Consider the following 17,697-nt stretch of genomic DNA (forward strand, 5'->3'; position numbering starts at 1 on the left):
ATAAAATACCAAACAGGATTGGTTTTAACCACATTTCAAAACGACAAATAATCACAAGGGGACACATTGAACAAGAGGCGTCTTTAGACTCACAATATTCATAAGCCACTATTCTCACATGGCAAATAATTAAAGCAAGCTCCCCAAAGGTGGGAGTTAGATCTTTTGGTTGAAATAACAAATGCCTCAGTGAAGTCCCAGAGGGGCTAAATGAACGTGAGTGTCGAGTACACACAAGCACTCGCAGAAACCACATGAAAGAGACAGTAAGGCTGCAGAAGCTCCACCACTACTCACAGTCTTTTGAGTGCTGGCAATCCGAGGAAAGCGCCTGGTTCAATACGACTGATCATGTTACTCCGCAGGTCCCTATGGGAAGAAAAAAAAAGAGAGACTTTGTATGAGCAATTCAAACAGCAACACAATAGCAGAGCTGCAGTGGTTAGTTCATCATCAAACAACAGAAAATGAGTCTGCATAAAGGTTGCCGATCAATTAATCATTGAAGTAGTTTCTAAAGAAAAAAGATTCACTTGTTCCAGCTTCTAAAATGTGAATATGTTCCAGATTTATTACTGCTCTATGACATTTCTCTGAATATCTAGACAGCGGAAAATGTCACCATCAGCTTTGAGAAGAAGTATTTTAATGATATTCTGTACCAAACGATTCATTGTGAAAATAATTAGTAGATTCATTGATGATTCAAATAATCATTAGTTGCAAACCAGCAAAGATAGCAACTGAAAAAGGTTCAGTATTCTGCACACTGATCTTTAAACAGTCCAATTACATGGAAACCACTTTAACCACTGGAATTTTGAACATTTAATTCAAGTATCAACACGGCAAGCGACAAGGAAATTGGATCACCATCGTTAAATCTTAAAGACACAAATTCACCCATGATATTATGGTTAGTGGAGCATATCTTGTATACGCGTGCATGCATTTATTTTTCTATCCAATTGGAACACCCGGACCTCCACCGACCTCGTCCACTGTCACAGCCCCGCCATCCCTCACCCCACCCCACACACACTCACACCGCCCTCCCCTGAGGTTCAAAGGCTTGCGGTCACAGAATTCCTGCAGCGTTCACCTGTGTTGGCACTGCCTAGTCACTCATTACAGTGGAGGTTCAGGAGGCTTTCTAGTTGCCACCTGAACCCACACAAAGGGCCTCTGGGTAACTCTGGCCTTTTGATGTCGAGGATCTGTCATCTGAAGGTGGGTAGGTGGCCATAGATAAGTCATAGACAAAAAAACCTGCTTGTTTAATCTTTTGATGTGAGCTAGCAGAGCTGGCTTCTCTGTGCATGAGCGTGGAGAGACAAATGAGAAGGCATGACAGACATAAAAAACATCCTTACAAGACCTTCAAAGCCAGTGAGAGCCAATTTTAAGGAGTGTGCATTAGTCACACAAACTGCTGAGGAGTCTACAAATCTGAAGGTAATTTACCTTCATGTAAACTTTCCTTAGAGCTGCAGTTGTTCCAGTCGAAGGGAAGCAAGTCATAAACAGCATCGGCCATCCTCTCCAACTTCAGAATGTAAGGGCGCACTGTCCTTCCGCACCGCGCCACGGGCTTTAGGGTACTTGTCCCCCCCTCCCTCTCCCCCCGCTTGCCAGCCCGTTTGTACGCACACTGCCTGGGCCTCGGCCAATGCTTCTTGCCTGCCTATACGTCATCACTTCGTAACACGTCACACGCATTGATCACAGCATCGCAATGCGTCGCTTTGTTTACAAATCTATCAATAGACCTCGTGTCTTGTCGACTGTTTTTGAATATTTTCATCCAACCAAATCTGCAGTAAACACTCCACCTCCGCATCACACCAACGTGAACCTTTCACCGCCATTGTTGTTGTTGTTAAATGTCCGCGCATGGTCCGTCCTTCTATCTTCTATGTCCGAACAGGCCCACATAAATTACGTCAGAACCGTCGTAGGCCTCGTGCTCGTGCTCGTACACATGCGCACGCTCGTGCTCGTACATGTGCAAACGCGCTCTACAAAAGCCCACCTCTCTCAGGCGGGCCGTGGACGGCCTGTGTGCCGCAGTGGCACACTGGTCAAACGCACTAGGCTTTAGCCGAAAAAACGGTTTTGGCCCAGTGCGGAAGGACAGTGTGAGTGCGCCCTAACTGAGTGAAAAGCTCTTCAGCTCCAGTTTGACTCACTGGTCAGATATTGAGCCGCAAATTTAGGTTTAAACAAATAACAGAACATGTGAGTTACAATTACGGTTAAAAAGGTAACTGTCATTTTAACAAAGTAAAAACAGTTTTGTTTTTACTTCAGTTTTGTTGTTTAAAAGCTGTTAAGGATCTCTGAATAAGTTTTAACTGGTTCAAAAGGATTTTCACAGTCCATCAGTCACCCTTGGAAACCTGCAAAACTGTCCCAAGTAACCACTCATACAACTACACAACTAATGACCAAAGAACACTGTAGCTCTCTGAGATTACAATACTTAAAGTCAAAGAGTCAAAGTGAACCTGTCCATGTATAACCATCCATAACTGCACTTCAGATTCCAAACACCGGCAACCACACATGACCGGGCACCTTTAAAATCCATTTGCAAAGAAAAATGATAGATAGATAGATAGATAGATGGATCATTACTTTATTAATCCCCGAAGAGAAATTATTTTGTTGCAGCAATCTGGTACAACTGAATATGATACAAAAGAATAAAAACAAGATCAAATAAAAATATCTGGGTATAAGAAATAAGTAGAAACACAGAACGGAACATGGGCACTTAGATATAAGCACGAGATTAAGCAAGATAAATGAATAATTACATAGTAAGGTGCAGTGGCAGGATGATGGTAAAATCAAATACTAATGTATTCAAGATTCAAGAAGCTTTATTTATCCCGAGGGAAATTATTTTGCAACAGTTTCAATACAAAGGCGGAAAAGGATCAGAGTAACAATAAGCATAAACATAAATCAATCAAAATAAAGCTAACGTCAGATAAATCAAACAATGAACCAAGTGTGACAGAGTGCAACAGACATCGTGGTTAAGCGTAGGTATATACAATATACAACAATACGCAGCGTGCAGTTTAGCAGCAGATTGAAATAAAATAAGTACAAACTAGATAAGTGAGAAGGAGCGATAAGTTATAAGTGTTAAAAATATTAAAAATGTTAAAAATGTAGCAGCATGTCCTACATGTCCTATATGTACATGCAAGATATGATATAATATGATATGTAGTATGGGTATAATATTCATACTGATACTAAAAAATACTATACTATGAATATGTGGACAGAGGACATGCAAGAATTTACAGATCTGATTGAGGGCGCACTCACACTGTCAATCCGTACCGTGCCCCGTGCTTTAGGGTACTTGTCCCCATAGACCCTTTGTGCGTCTTGTCCGCCTGTTTTTGAATATTTTCATCCGACCAAATCTTCAGTAAACACTCTTACTTCCACTTTGCCCGTGGAACCTGTTTGGGCACGGTACGGATGGACAGTGTGAGTGCACCCTTAGTCCAGGTGGGTGATTGGGGCTCTAACGGAGGTTTATAAACTGAAAAGTCTTGTTGTCGTCGGTAGGAACGATTTCCTGTGACGTTCCTTAGAGCAGCGGGGTTTGATCAGTCTGTTGCTGAAGCTGCTCTTCAACTTGTCCAGTCTCTTGTGGAGGGGGGTGAGCGGGATTGTCCATGATTTCTAGCAGTTTTGCCCGCATCCTGTCCTCCACCCCCTCCTCCTCCTCCAAATGCCAGGTTTTCTCGACATGCTTCGATTGAAATAGCTGGCTGAATATTTATTTGAGCGTTCCAGAACTATTCCTGGACCAAAGGGTGGTTTGACAGCTGCTACCATTTCTAGGGTCACACACATAAGCCCCCTTTCACACATGTACTGCAAACCAGAGGAGCAGTGTGTGAGGATAAAAATGTCCGAATCAGTTGGATCGGACATTGAACAGATTTTACACTGCCAGCTCCCTCGTACAAAGTCTGTGTATTGTCCATTTGTGTGAGAGTTTGCAGTGAGCAAGTGAGTGTGTTGACGACGTGTCTATCATGTGGACACCAAAACAGTCAAGAGAATTCCCTGTTGGTCAGATGTTGGTTTTTAGAGCTGAGGCATTGTGGATAAGCATAAAGCTATGTTCTGAATGCATTATAATACTGGTTTTGATTTTCATGATAGAAAATTGGTCAGAATGAGCCTTCAATTTGGATTTAATATCAAAATCCTATAACCCCCATTTAATTTTAAGTGAGGCTATGTAACTTTTGTAATTGTAAAACATAGTGTAATTAAACCACTAAAGATAACTAACTTGTATTTATGCATAACTTGTTTACATCCACAAGCATCGTGCCATTAATAGACAGACGATCAAGGTTTCCGAAAACACTGCACACTAGAGCTGTTATCCTCGCTCTGTTTCCCACAATAAGCATTCCTCCACAGCAGCGGATTTAGCAAGGAATTAGCATGTGACGGTCGCCTAGCTTGGCTCCTATTTCTATGAGGAGAGTGATAATGGGGATTTTGTGTGGCTTATTTCCAAGCAGGGGCACCTTTGGCCTCTACAAAACACAGCGGTCTCCACAGTTACTTTGCAATTTCACACAGAGTGCCGGATAGGCGTAATCAATTCTCTTCCCCTCGCTGGCACTCACAGCCAGCTGCTTTCTCAGTCTTCCCGTCTGCATACGGGCAGCCCAAATGAGGGAGAGTTTCTTTGTGGACCGTGGGGGAAGGAGGGGCGGGCTAATGAGGGGTGGAAGGCAAGATGGAGAGTCTCTGCTCATTCAAACAGGCTTGAGAGTTGGAGGAGAAAAGGGAAGTGTGATTGAAGGTAGGAGGGAGGGTAGAGGAATGAGAGCCTTCAGGATTCAGAGCATGTTTAGGAATGGTACGGCTGACACCTCTAGCCTTGGCTTGGCCTCATTACAATGACAAAAGCGCGCCATCTAGCAATCTTGCTTCATTCTGGTTGAGGGTGGACAGGAGCGGGGTGGGGTGTCTGAGGCACAATGGGAGCTGCTTTTGGAGGTAAACTTGCCTGTGGATTCATCCAACGACTGCCAGGACCCAGTTTACAACCAAATCGACTGGCCATTCACAGACAAAGCACATAAGTGCCTTAAGGGCTTTCTATGTGCAGAAAGATCAAAGCTTTTTTTTTTTTTTTTTTTTTTACACATTCAGCACATAGCCTCCTGTTTATCCTCTAGGCCTGAGCTCTAAAAACTAACATCTGATCCAATTCAAGAGCCAACAGGGAATTCCCCTGTGATTCTCAAAACAATCTCGGCAAGTGGGAATGTCTTGTTAAAACTCATCTCGAGAAAAGTAATGCAGGACAATCTTACACAACAAATTACGACCACAAGATGAAAAGAAGGGGGAAATGCTGAAGGTGCTTTATACCAATAATGTACAAAATACAACTTTGCAAGTAGGTGGGGGGTACAAGCAGGGCCCAAGGACAAAGACAGTTGTAGGGTCACTGTGTTTGTCATAACATTTCTGCATGCCAAAATTGACAAAAAAGTATCTAACAGTCTGGAAATGTTTGCAAAAATGTATTTATATTTAAAATATAAGTATGGTCCAGAAAGGAAGTTTAACCTATGTGTGAGTTTCATCAGTGAAAAATTATGTCAGAAGATTAGGGCCATATTGGAACCTAAATCTTCTTTCTGAACTGATACCAAGAGGTTAAATGTGTTGTATTTCTGGTCTTTTGAACCAGACCAGAGAGACTGACAGGGAAAACATGCCCTTGGAATTCCATATCAATGCAGTCATGTGTTATTGTAGCCTTGGGTAAAAGCACGGCCATTAATGGTCTGGTTATTTTATCTGCATGAAGCCATTCCAGAGTGATAAATCACCCATGGCCTATATGTGCAGGCCCAGAGCAATTTTCTTGAAATCTCTGTAGGAAGGAAACACGGGTGATGACATTCCAATCTCCAAAGTCAGAGTCACATGGCGTGAATGGCATCTCTCCATTGTTCGAGGAATCTCAGAGAACAAACGAATCTACCAATAAATGCCTTCACCGTCGAGAACTAATTTCTATCTCCTCACAAAGATAAAAGACATCACAGCCTGTGTTAAATACTAGTATCACTCTATCTTGGGGAAGCAATGAGGTTGCCTATATGTTCCTGCTCTCGTAGAAAGTGGGCCCGGTCCCCAGAATAACCAAGCAGCTGTATGTTGAGAGTATGTCACCAGGCAGACAACAGCCAACCCTAGGGGCTATACCTATAATTAGCCTTTTCTAGTATCATCTCCGGTCTTTCACCATAGACTGATAATCTTGACTGAGACTAAGTGCTGTGTGGATGCCTTCTTATTTTCTATGACCTGGATGTTCCATTGGCATGAGGCCAATGTGTGTTTTACAAACCTCTTACTCCACAAGCCCAGGCTTCCCTTGTGGAGTGATGGATGGGTCCTGCTAATGCACTGGTAGATACAATATGAAACACTGTGATGGTGTTTGACACCAAAAACCCCAGCATTGTCAGGATAGTCCTTTGGTGATATTTCATGGACACAGACAGCCTTAATATCTGCTTTGCAAGATGGAAAACATCACTTAAAGTAAAGATTTCTTAATTCAAGATTAGGCATGACTGTAAACAGTTATTCATTAGTGTTCCTGCAAATCACTAAAAGAAAAGGCTAAGAAAAAAATATATACTTACAATTTTTCCAAAGTAGACAATCCAAAGAAGGATCCATTTCTGAGTTCTTGAATCTTGTTGTTGTTTAGAATTCTGTGAAGAGAAGAAAATGCATAAATGCAAAGAAATAGAAAACGAATACAACGGATGAAACTGAATGTACATGAAATGAATAAGGTTGACAAAACACTGCATAATTTCTGTTATCTTAATATATAAATGTCTTTTATTGGTCCAAAACCACCTGTGTTATTCTTTCATTGCAACATATTGTGTTACAAATTATTGGTTGTATTTCTGTGAACTTATCACACTAAGTCCAATTTTCTATAGCCTACATTTAATTAGCCAAATAATACATTTTCAGATAGAAAACCAGCCACAGCACTCAAAGTTTCAGCAGGGAATGTGTGTCGATTAAATTGTGGAAGTGGATTCAATAGGAATCTAGTTTCTCTTTCAACACCAAGTGGAAGGATGCCATACTTAGGCTACTTGTTGATAGATAATAATATTAAGTGTCACTCTTGCCTCTCTAGGCTTCCAGTGACAGAGTGTTCTCCGTCGCCAGGAAGGGCTCAGAAGAAAAACAACTTGAACCTCAGCCGAGTATTTGCTTGCATGTTAAATTGGCAGCATCTGAGCACTCTTGAGACAGGTAGCCAGAATGAGATAAAGACTGATCTTTCTCTGAAGTGCCTTTGAATTTAACAGCAAATGTGTCATAATTTGATCTGCAGCAGCAATGACTCACTATTTGTACAATTGCAGATTTTTTCCCATGCCTGTCACAATAAGGAAATATATTCGAACAATAAGAAAGCCATGTTTTTGATAAAACAAGGTCTGCTTAAATCTTGTTATGGATTGACACAACGTTACACATTGTATGCTTATTGGCTTTCAGTTGCCTGTTATCTAACGAGGGCTGGCTATCGATCAGGAAAAAAGATCTAAATTAACATCCCTATATTAACAGCCTACACTAGAATAAATGTAATATGATGAGTCCACAAATGTGCACAATGTAAATAATAATAAATAGTATCCCTTCAACACACACAACAAGTAGCCTACACATCCCGTAGTCTCATTTTTTTCTGCTTTTTCAACTTTATCACCCCCAAAATAAAAGCGAGATTGAGAAAACTTCAAACCCAAGTGTAAATTCTCGATTGTTTCCTCCCTGGGTAATAAACCAGATTTTAGTGGCTAGTTTATTCCCCGTGCACACAAAGCTGTAAAGTAAAGCTCCACTTTCGGTGCCCAAGTCCCTGAGAGTTCCCTTTCTCCCCCAAACTACTCCCAAAGGCTCTAGAGAATCAATAGCACTGTTAACTCCCAGTAGAAAACCCAAGCAGGGACTTGTGGTTAGCATATGTTTGTGGCCAGCTGGGAGGGGATGTGGTGGGTGACATACATGCTAGTTGCACCCACAACCCGGGGCCAGATTGGAGTCATTATTGGGTGTTGAGGAGTTGTTTTATTACAGGGTTGGACAGTGGAGACTCATTGGAGATTTGCTGCTTGGCTCCTCGCCACTTAGAGAGAGTGTGTGCACACAAACGGTCCCTGTGTTGGCTTCTGAATGTTGAAATGGCAGATGTTAAAACTCAGGGATGTACAAGGCTGCAAATTCTATCACTGCCTGTGTACACATGATCTAATGATATAGACAGAGCCCTCCCGAGATTGTGGTCACAAAAGTCTCATCTATACTGTGGAATACTTAGCATACCAATGGAATGCATTTATCATGATTTCTGGGTGAATTAAGGAATGTGGCACTCGTTCCAAATGATATAGAATGTGAATGCAGTTAATATCAGTTTGGGGAAGCTTTATAATGTTAGGCTGTCTCCTCACCAAAAAAAGAGCAGAGGAGGAATGCCTCTTACAAGACGGAAAGACAAGCAATAGATGTTAGGTGTACAAGACCAAAACAGCAAGTTTTAATTAGATTGTAATCATGTTAAGGGAGGACATAAAACAACTTCCAGCTTCCACCAAATAGGTAGGACCTAAGCCACACAGCCACCATGTCTGTCATCTTTCATTCTGGCCTGACAATCATCCTTTTTATATGGCATCGTACGCCAATTTGCGAAGATACAAAGAGGGCAGAAAAACTGCAAAATTACATGACGTGGTGACATCAAAGTGTGCCAAATCATGAACACATCTGCCAAACAGGAAAAGTCGTAGAGTGGTCACAAGTCAATCCTCACCACAACTGACGTTAAGTTATTTGAGGTTACATACAACATAAATAGGCCTTTTATCTCCATGGAAAGTTGCATAATGAGGTTTACAGAAAAGATTATGAATTTTAAACAACATGTCTTGGGAATCATTCGAGTCTGGCTGCATAAACACACATTTCTAGCCTTGTGACTCTAGGGTTTGTCAAAGTAAATCTGTAAAAGAGGGTTCTCTTGAGAGTCATGAGCCCTTTTCTTGCCCTCTTTCCATCACTCCTTTCTTCGCATGCTTTACGCTCCTTCCCTAGCCACGGTCCTCCCCTCTTCCTGAGGACAGACGTGTTACCCCGGTGTGTTAGAAACAGCTCTGGCTGCAAAATTGAGTCTTCTTTACACTTGCATTGGTAAGAGAGAATACCACTACTGACTATACAAGAAATATAGCAAGGCCTCAAATTTGTATGGAAGTTTTGGCCATCTCCACCACTCTAAAGACATCTGTCTGCTTCATTATTGTCTGTCTCTAGAAGTCGGCCTGAAGTCTCCAGACTGAAGAACTGTTTTTGGAATTTCTTTGGGCTAGGCCTCAAACGATGTAGGAGGGGAGTCTCCCTTATCTTGATGCATAGATAAGACCTGCTTGAACTCACGCCAGGAACAAGCTTCAGGGGGATCCTACCAAAGCTCACTTCCTGTCTCCTACTGATACCAATGCTATAAATCTCAACAACATTTATGGGAAAGCTGTCTGAAATCCAAGTATCTCTTTCACATATAAGAGTATTGGCCTAAATTTCATCTTTCCTTCAACGTAAGTAAATTTGACAAAATAGAAGGCTGTCCTTTTTTTACTACAGAAAATACATCTTTGAAAGCATACACCTCTTGCTGTGGGCGCAATATCCAGAGAAGGATTATAAATGGCCAGCTACTACACAGGCACATAGCGTTTTAAAGACAAAGCAAACCGCTGCTCTTGTGAACACTTTCTTTATGCTCAGGAGGCTTTTAGACAAAGAACTCCCAGGAGCAGAGAGCTGTAACCCTTCAATGGGTTTTCAAATAAGTTTCAGGCTGCAGTTGAGTACATAAAAACCCTTCTAGAGTAAACTCCTATGAAAATAGTGGATGGAAAAGAGGGCCTCAGCTCAGGTGGAAAAGGGAACTAGTCCAGTGGCTGAGGTGCTGCATCTTGCCAAGGTAATTCTTTGGTTATCCAGCACTTGCTTTTTCCAGTAATAATCTAAAGATTTTTCTGCAGTATTTGGATTTCTTTTGAGAAGGGGTACCGAAGGGAAGAAAACACTGGGATGAGGTTTTTTCTATTACTGAGGTACCAACAAGTCCTTTAAAAGGATGAGCTTGTGTTGGGGCAAAGTAAAAGGGACACTTGTCATATCACGTTATTGCCCCTTCGATCTTGTAACTCAGACTGTAAGCCTTATCCTCTTTCAACATTTAATAGGCCAAGCCATTAGAGCGAGGTATTCAGTTTAAACCACCAACTACCTGGCTGAATGGAAAATGATCCACCATGCAAACCCTAGGATAAAAGCAGATGAGCAGTAGAGTTAAAACTGACAATGCACAGCCTTACCTCATGTCTATGCACGAAACTGCACTGCTTGTCTGTGATTAAATGACACTTGGGGCAACCTGGCAAAGTCAAAGCTCAACAGGTCTGCGAATGAAAGGCTGCAAACTGACTAAATGTGCAGCTGCCAGGGCCTCGCCTTTGGGATTTTGCTTTCTTCATCAAACACAGCAGAACTATTATGAAAAACACAGGAGCATTTCCTTTGGACCAATGATGTGCATGGAAAGCAACAAAAACAAATCCTCTGTGGACACGGATGACAGCAGGCACCTGTGTTCTAGTTACACAAGCACTTCAAACGCGCCCAGCATGACATAGTAGCTTTTTAATGTCGGGGAGAACAAACATAACAGATGATTGACAGAAGGACCGATCTCGCATTCAAGACAGGTGTGTCTACGTTTTTTAAAGAACTGAAATCCAAAAGCCTTAAGAAAGTGAGGTCTCAAGGAACCCAGATGAATGTAACCCAAACTGCTTCTTTTTGCGCTGCTGTGAAACAAGACGGTTTACTGCACTCCAGTGTGTCATCAAACTGTGTGCACTTTTTCCTGCAGCGAAGGGAGGAAATCCCTGCTTTCTTCCTGGCATTAATCCTGTGCTGCTCTGTAGAGGCCCAAACCAGGTGCGCTTATTTGCACTGTCTAACCCCGGTACTCCTGTGAAACGATCCTGATTACACTAAACAAAATCCTGTAAAGAAATATGAGCTTGGTGAGTAAAGAGAGCTTAAATATAGTCAACTTTTGTCTGCAAAGTTAAACAGATACACAGAAATAAAAAATCATGTCTACATACATATGGTCTACTCACACCGCCTTATATATCCTTTCATGTTAGTCAAAGGTTAAATTCTAGCCCTCGTATTTTAGCCGAGGCCTACACTAACATGGGAGGACAGGCCAGCTGTAAACACATTTGTGTCATTTCCTCTCGGATTACTTTGGCATGCGGTATCATTTGGAGAGCACAAATGCGGGGAATGCACTACTCCTTTTTGCTCTACAGAGAGGCATTCAAAGCAGAGATGCACTGAGCATTGAAACACTCTATCTCAGGGTAAACTAGTACCAGAAATAAGTTACAGTTAAATAATGGCTACGTAACTGTAACTTCTCGTGTATAGATAGGCATGGTGAAAAGAAAAGATGAGGCAAGACTCATAAGACCCATCATGTGACGGTGTCCCAGTCAAAAGAATTATCCCAGTGATTCAATAAGTTCAATAAAGCCTAAAGAGTAGTTGAGAGATTTCTCAAAGAAGAGTGCTACTAGTTCAAATCTCTTTTCTTATGTTCTCTGAAAAAAGCATGATTAAAATGTATTCAATCTAGACCCCTGCAGAGAAAAACAGGAAATGTTACACGTTACAAAGGAGGTGGGGGGTGGGAGTCTGATGAATGGAATAGGTTTCTAATCACAACGAGCTTATACTGCCGTTTCTGGCAAGGCCTTTAATTAACACACACAGCAAGGCGTGTCAACTCACAAGTCGAAAGACATCAATATAACAAGGAAACTATATTGGCACCAGTCATCACATTAGTGAGTCAACATTATCTTCAAACAGAGTCGTTTAAAATGTCATTTAGTGTGACATATGGTGTTAATTTGAGAAATGTTTTTCGATGGACTTTTTAATTTGTCTTAAAAAGGAGAAAACTATTGATCACAATTCCAAACAAACTAATTAGAAATATCTGTCTGCTGACAATAATAAAAGTTAGGTGTGCAGGCCATTTAGATCCAGATGTATCATACACAGAGATCATAGCTAGAGAAACACAAAAGGCTAGCCGCAAATTGTTAAACATCTCTTTAAAAAAGAAGCTAGTTCCATGAAAGTTAGCAAGATTTGATGGGGCGTGCTTTGGCTTGACGAGGAGAAATAATGGCATGAGAAAAGTTTCTCATCGCCGCTGAGACCTACACTTCATTTCATTGCCGTCCAGACCAGCTGTTTCTTGGCCACGATCAACCCCACACCAGGACAGTGGGGGAATCGTAAAACAAGACCACTGCACCTACTGAGCGGGCGCGCAGATTTTACAGGCCATAAATGAAACACCAAAAAAATTGTGCAGTAAACACAAATTGCTGTTTCATTACTCATGTCTATGGGGAATTATGAAAAGAGGACCACTAGAAGAAAAAAGTTTTTTTCTTACAATTGGTGACACCAAATGTCCAGAAATACAAAAGCAGAGACTGGAAGGAATTCCTGGAAGTTGAACTGCTTTTTTTGTACTCTCTAATTACATCTTTCTTGTACCTTGGATGCTATCCTCCACATTAGTCAGTGCTTAAGCTCAATGCTAAATCATGGGGGGCCTGCAATCCATCACTGTCAGAACAAGATGACAGACTCCAAGCTCACTGAAGACACTTAGAGAGGACAAGATGGAAGGCTTACTACATGACTTCAGTGCAGACCATGGCTAAAAGAGATCAACATATTTCAAATTATACATCTGAGAGGATGCTGGGTAATCCCATCAAAACTCTGAAGAGGAAGGAAGTGGGGATCAGAATAGAAAAAAAATCAAGAGGTATCAACATTTTTTAGATGAAATGCATTGACATTCCTGCAATCTAGGCACTTAATGGACCCCATTTATGGTGAGACATGACACTAGCTTTGCAGTAGAAGCAGTATCACAACAGGTAGGTAGTGTTGATCACATTCGTAAGTGCATCATGACAATATGAAAGTCAGCAGAGGGAATAGTTTAAAAGCATATTAAGTCTAAAAAGATAGGGATACAGTCCATTTTGCTGACAGGTCTCTTATTCTTTAAACACACAAGTCAGTGGTTGCCAGGTGATCAGCTCCACTCAGGTTACACCCAACTGGCCTGATTTGGATTTGTTGGCTCCAGTAACTGCCCGAACTCCAAGCTTAACAAAGTCCCTGCAGAAACATGATATATACAGAAAACATGTTCATGTATTTCTGCATGTTTCAGTTAATGCGTTTGTGTCTGTATTTCCATGCTACAACGGTGTCCTTTAGACAATAAATAATAATCACTTGCTCTGGTTACTTAACTCAAGCATCTCTGCAATTGCCCTTACATACTGTCCTGAAAGTACTACAAATCAATACGAATGGAAATGTAAAAATCTAAAAAACTATAACTTCAGAAAGGGCTTCAAAGTAGCATGTGGTCTGTAGTATACAGGTTAAAACATGCAAACTCACTTACCAGCCAATCCTACCCTTTCTTTCCCTGAAGTCTATTATTTGCTTTCCACTCCTGCACCCTGCCTTGGTATTCTCATATTTCCCCCATCGCTCACCACCACCACAAAGCACAAGTGCACTGGACACACATCTTTGAATTTCGGTTGGTTTTGTTGGTGGCATTTATCCTGCTCTACTAAGCACTCCCTAAAAAACTGAATCAAAACTTGCTATTTGAGTTAAGTATGATATGATTTGATACCCAGTCAGCATAGTAAAATTTTAAGACCTCAGTCGATGAGGTAATGAATAGTTTTGGAAAGGAAATCCTCTTGTGCTCAGTCAGTTGTATGGATGTGTGTGTGAGACTGTTGAGACATGGCATTAACATGCATCCTGAGTGACCATTTGTGATGGAATCGCACTTCCTCGCACATATTCAAACAAACAAGTACATTATTTCAGTTTGTACATATTTTAATGCAAAATCCTTGTTGTTTTTGTTGTTTTATGTGTGTGCATACATTTCAGTTGTTACTCTCTCATACATTACAGAAACATGTGATGATTAAAGAATGAACAAAGCCAGCGCATAAGTACGTAATTCCGCTGACGTACACGCTGCTAAATGTGGTCTGAGCGACTGTATGTCAATGGGCCCTGGGTGCAACCTTGGAGTTATGAGCATGGCCACGCAAAGACTAACAACTGTATCAGTGACACCAATGGCTGATGTGGTGTTGTGGACAGCTTCAATTTAACTGCTGCATTTGAGTTTAAAAATGGATAACGCATCAGGCTTACCAAGGTGCGTCTTACCAAACAGCTAGTGAGCTCTTAGCTCTATTAAAATAACTTGGAGGCATGGTAAGATGAGTGTCTCGGGTGTACACAAAATATCTTCCTGTGTGTGAATCACTACAGGAGGACAGGTGGTTACACAGGGTTTACGTTTACACCCTTACAGTAAGCAGCTGTGAAAGAATGGATACACATATAGAGTACTTTAGAGCCATATTTATCTTGGTTCCCCTTTTCGAACTGTATTATAAAAAAGATGGATGATATGGAAGTTAATGCCATAAAAACTATGACAAAAATGGACGGATAAATTATGACCTTTTAGAAACTCTTGTTTTAGTAGTATTAGGTGTCACAAAAACTGTTCCTCAGGGACACCAAATATTTGGAACTAGACAACACAGGGAATATATAAAGGGCAACAACACCACCTAAAATAAGAATTCCTATGTTGTTTCCATGATCTTGGACATTTTGAGCAATGCTGCGAATATGAGCTACTCTCTTTTAATGCCAGAAACCAGGTAAGTAGGTCTCACGCTTGTGATGTCATCAAGTATAAAGTATTGAGCTGCTCCAAAGACAATAAGTGGGAGACTTTGTTATCTTCTGTTTTGTTTACACAACTAAATGAGCTTTATTGTATTGCAGTGTCAGTTCAGAAACAGAACATGTACCTGCAGTACATACTCAGAACATTCCCCTGGGTGCTATCAGTGTCAGCTATAACATTTCACCCCCCAAATCATTGTTTATGGAGGAGTTCAGACTCGATGACATCACACATTAGAGTTTTAGCACTCTACTTTTTGAATGTGGTTGAGAGGTGGTTTTCTTTTTTATGTCAACTATTATATTTTTTACTTTCTTAAACCATAAGAAATAACATAAATGATTTTTTTTAAATGCCAGTGGTCCCCCTTTGAACAGTGGATACTTGATGTTGTACCGTGTACATGTGTTGAGTGTAAAACAAGCTTAAGAGATAAGAGAAAAAGGCTTTAATTGGGTGAAAGGAACACAAACAGCATCTATACTCACAGTGTGACTGTCCTGTTGGGGAAGGAGTCCGGGGGTAACACCTGATGGAGCTCCATGTTGCTGCACACCACTTTCTTGTCGGACGGCAGGCTTTTCCCACCGCTTTTCGACCGTTCATCATATGATTTGCAATCAGATGATACCGCCGAACCACCGCCTCCGCCGCCGAGCAGCAAAATCACAAACAACCGCACCAGAGCCACCCTCATTTTCACACACGACGAGAAAACCACTGCAGCATTAGTCAAGGAAATAATGTTTTGTTTGGAAGACGCGTAGCCGATACGGAGTAGCTCCGTTATGAAAAGGAGCCCGCTAAAAAGAAAAATGAAACCTCTGCCAGTATCTTGTTTGGCTCAAGCGAGCCTTCCTCCTCCATTTCTCGCCAGGCTTCCCCTTTGCTCGGCGGTCTCCAGTCCGACAGAAGTGCCCTTCTTTGTTTGCCAGACGACTCATTTAGAATTCCCATTCCATCCCGCCGCGGTGCTCTGCTCCTCCGACTCTACGAAGACACAAATGTTAAATGCGGAGTGTGCTCGCTGGTTACTAAATAACTTGTCCAGTTGTTGAGAGGTTTTCTTTGTTGCTTATAGCGTGGGTCCAATTCACGGGTGTATTTTCCACGGGAGGCGGCTGCAGTAGTCCCAGGTTATCCGCACCAACTTCGGGAAAATGCGGCAAGGATTTTTGAAACAGACACTTTCATTTCCCAGTAGCCAAATTTGGATTATATACGGACCCAAACAAGAGCGGGTAAACTTTTCCCGTCTCCTATTTTCCAGGGGCCAACAGGAAATTACTCAGACACACACACACACACACACACACACACACACACAGCGCTACAACAACAGCGCAAAGTGCGCAGCGAGTGCTCGAAAATCACAGTAAAAAGCTTTTCATCGCTTCAAGAAGAATAAATTAGTTCCACAATAGTTACTGTGTCTCTTTTAGCTCCACTGTGTGTTTGAAAAGTATTAAGTTCTCTGTCCATTGAGATGTCCTTCTCCCATGGTTCTGCTCCGGTCTCCACCATTGTCAAGTCCCTCGGAATTCAAACCATATCCGGTCCGCATTTCAGAATAAACCCCTGAGCAGAGGCATCATCCATTCAGCTGTGATTGCAATAGCCGTAGGCCAGGCTTCAGCGGTGGTTAGTAACTGTATTCAAGAAGGCTACTGTACTACAAACACATTCTAAGGTACCTTTACGTTGACTATTTCCATTTTGTGATATTTGTTTTACATGTAGCTTAGACTACAAACACAGTTTAAGGTACCTATACTTTGAATATTTCCATTTTGTGATACTTGTTTTACGTGTAGCTTAGACTACAAACACAGTTTAAGGTACCTATACTTTGAATATTTCCATTTTGTGATACTTGTTTTACATGTAGCTTAGACTACAAACACAGTTTAAGGTACCTATACTTTGAATATTTCCATTATGTGATATTTGCCTAAACTACTTCACTTACGTAAGCAAATCTTCTATGTTTTACTCCAGTATATGAATGGGTTACTAAATGGGCCTACCGGCCAGAGGACCCTAAGGTCAGGGGCTCACAAATTGTTGCTGACAAAAACGACCAAAAACACACACATATGTCTGCAGACTACAAACAATACAAAACAGAGACACAAAACAACCACAAAGAGACACAAAATGACTAAAAAAAAGATGCAAAACGAACATGAAAAGTGCAAATTAGTAATTACAGATGCAAAAAGACCAGAGATGCTAAACGACTACAAAACAGCCATAAATTACCACAAGGAGGTGCACAACTACTAAATCAGACGTAGTTAAAGAACCACAAAACATAAAATGTCGAAAAATGAATGCAAAACAGCTACAGAGATGCACAATGACTAAAATATATGTGCAAAACAACTACAAAGGGACACAAAAGTACTACTCTTTGAATGTGTGTGTGTCTTGATGCTATACAGATATGGGGGGGTCCCATGTCTGTGCCCAGAGGCCCATCGTCTCTTATCTGTCCTAGGCTATTGGTTCAAAGGAGTTAATAACTCTGCAAGGCAGAGTTAAATTTATAGTTAAATTATAGTTCCTCCTTGACCAACAACCCCAGTAACATGCTGCTTATACAAAATACATGAGTAAATAAAGTTATTCTGTATTTTACTTGAGAACAATTTTGA

At 41.2% G+C, this 17,697-nt stretch overlaps 1 protein-coding gene across 1 annotated transcript in view; it reads right to left on the minus strand.

Moving 5' to 3' along the window:
• Positions 1 to 16,549, minus strand: part of adgra3 (adhesion G protein-coupled receptor A3) — a 34,672-nt gene extending 18,123 nt beyond the window's left edge. The window contains exons 1-3 of the mRNA XM_083936794.1: positions 15,529 to 16,549; positions 6,726 to 6,797; positions 298 to 369 (exon numbers count right to left, since the gene is read on the minus strand). Coding sequence (XP_083792920.1) covers positions 298 to 369; positions 6,726 to 6,797; positions 15,529 to 15,737 — 353 coding nt within the window. The 5' untranslated portion in view covers positions 15,738 to 16,549. The remainder of the gene's footprint in view (positions 1 to 297; positions 370 to 6,725; positions 6,798 to 15,528) is intronic.
• Between the last annotated feature and the right edge of the window lie 1,148 nt (positions 16,550 to 17,697).

This window comes from Echiichthys vipera (genome assembly GCF_963691815.1).
Source record: "Echiichthys vipera genome assembly, chromosome: 22".
NCBI classification, from domain to species: domain Eukaryota; kingdom Metazoa; phylum Chordata; class Actinopteri; order Perciformes; family Trachinidae; genus Echiichthys; species Echiichthys vipera.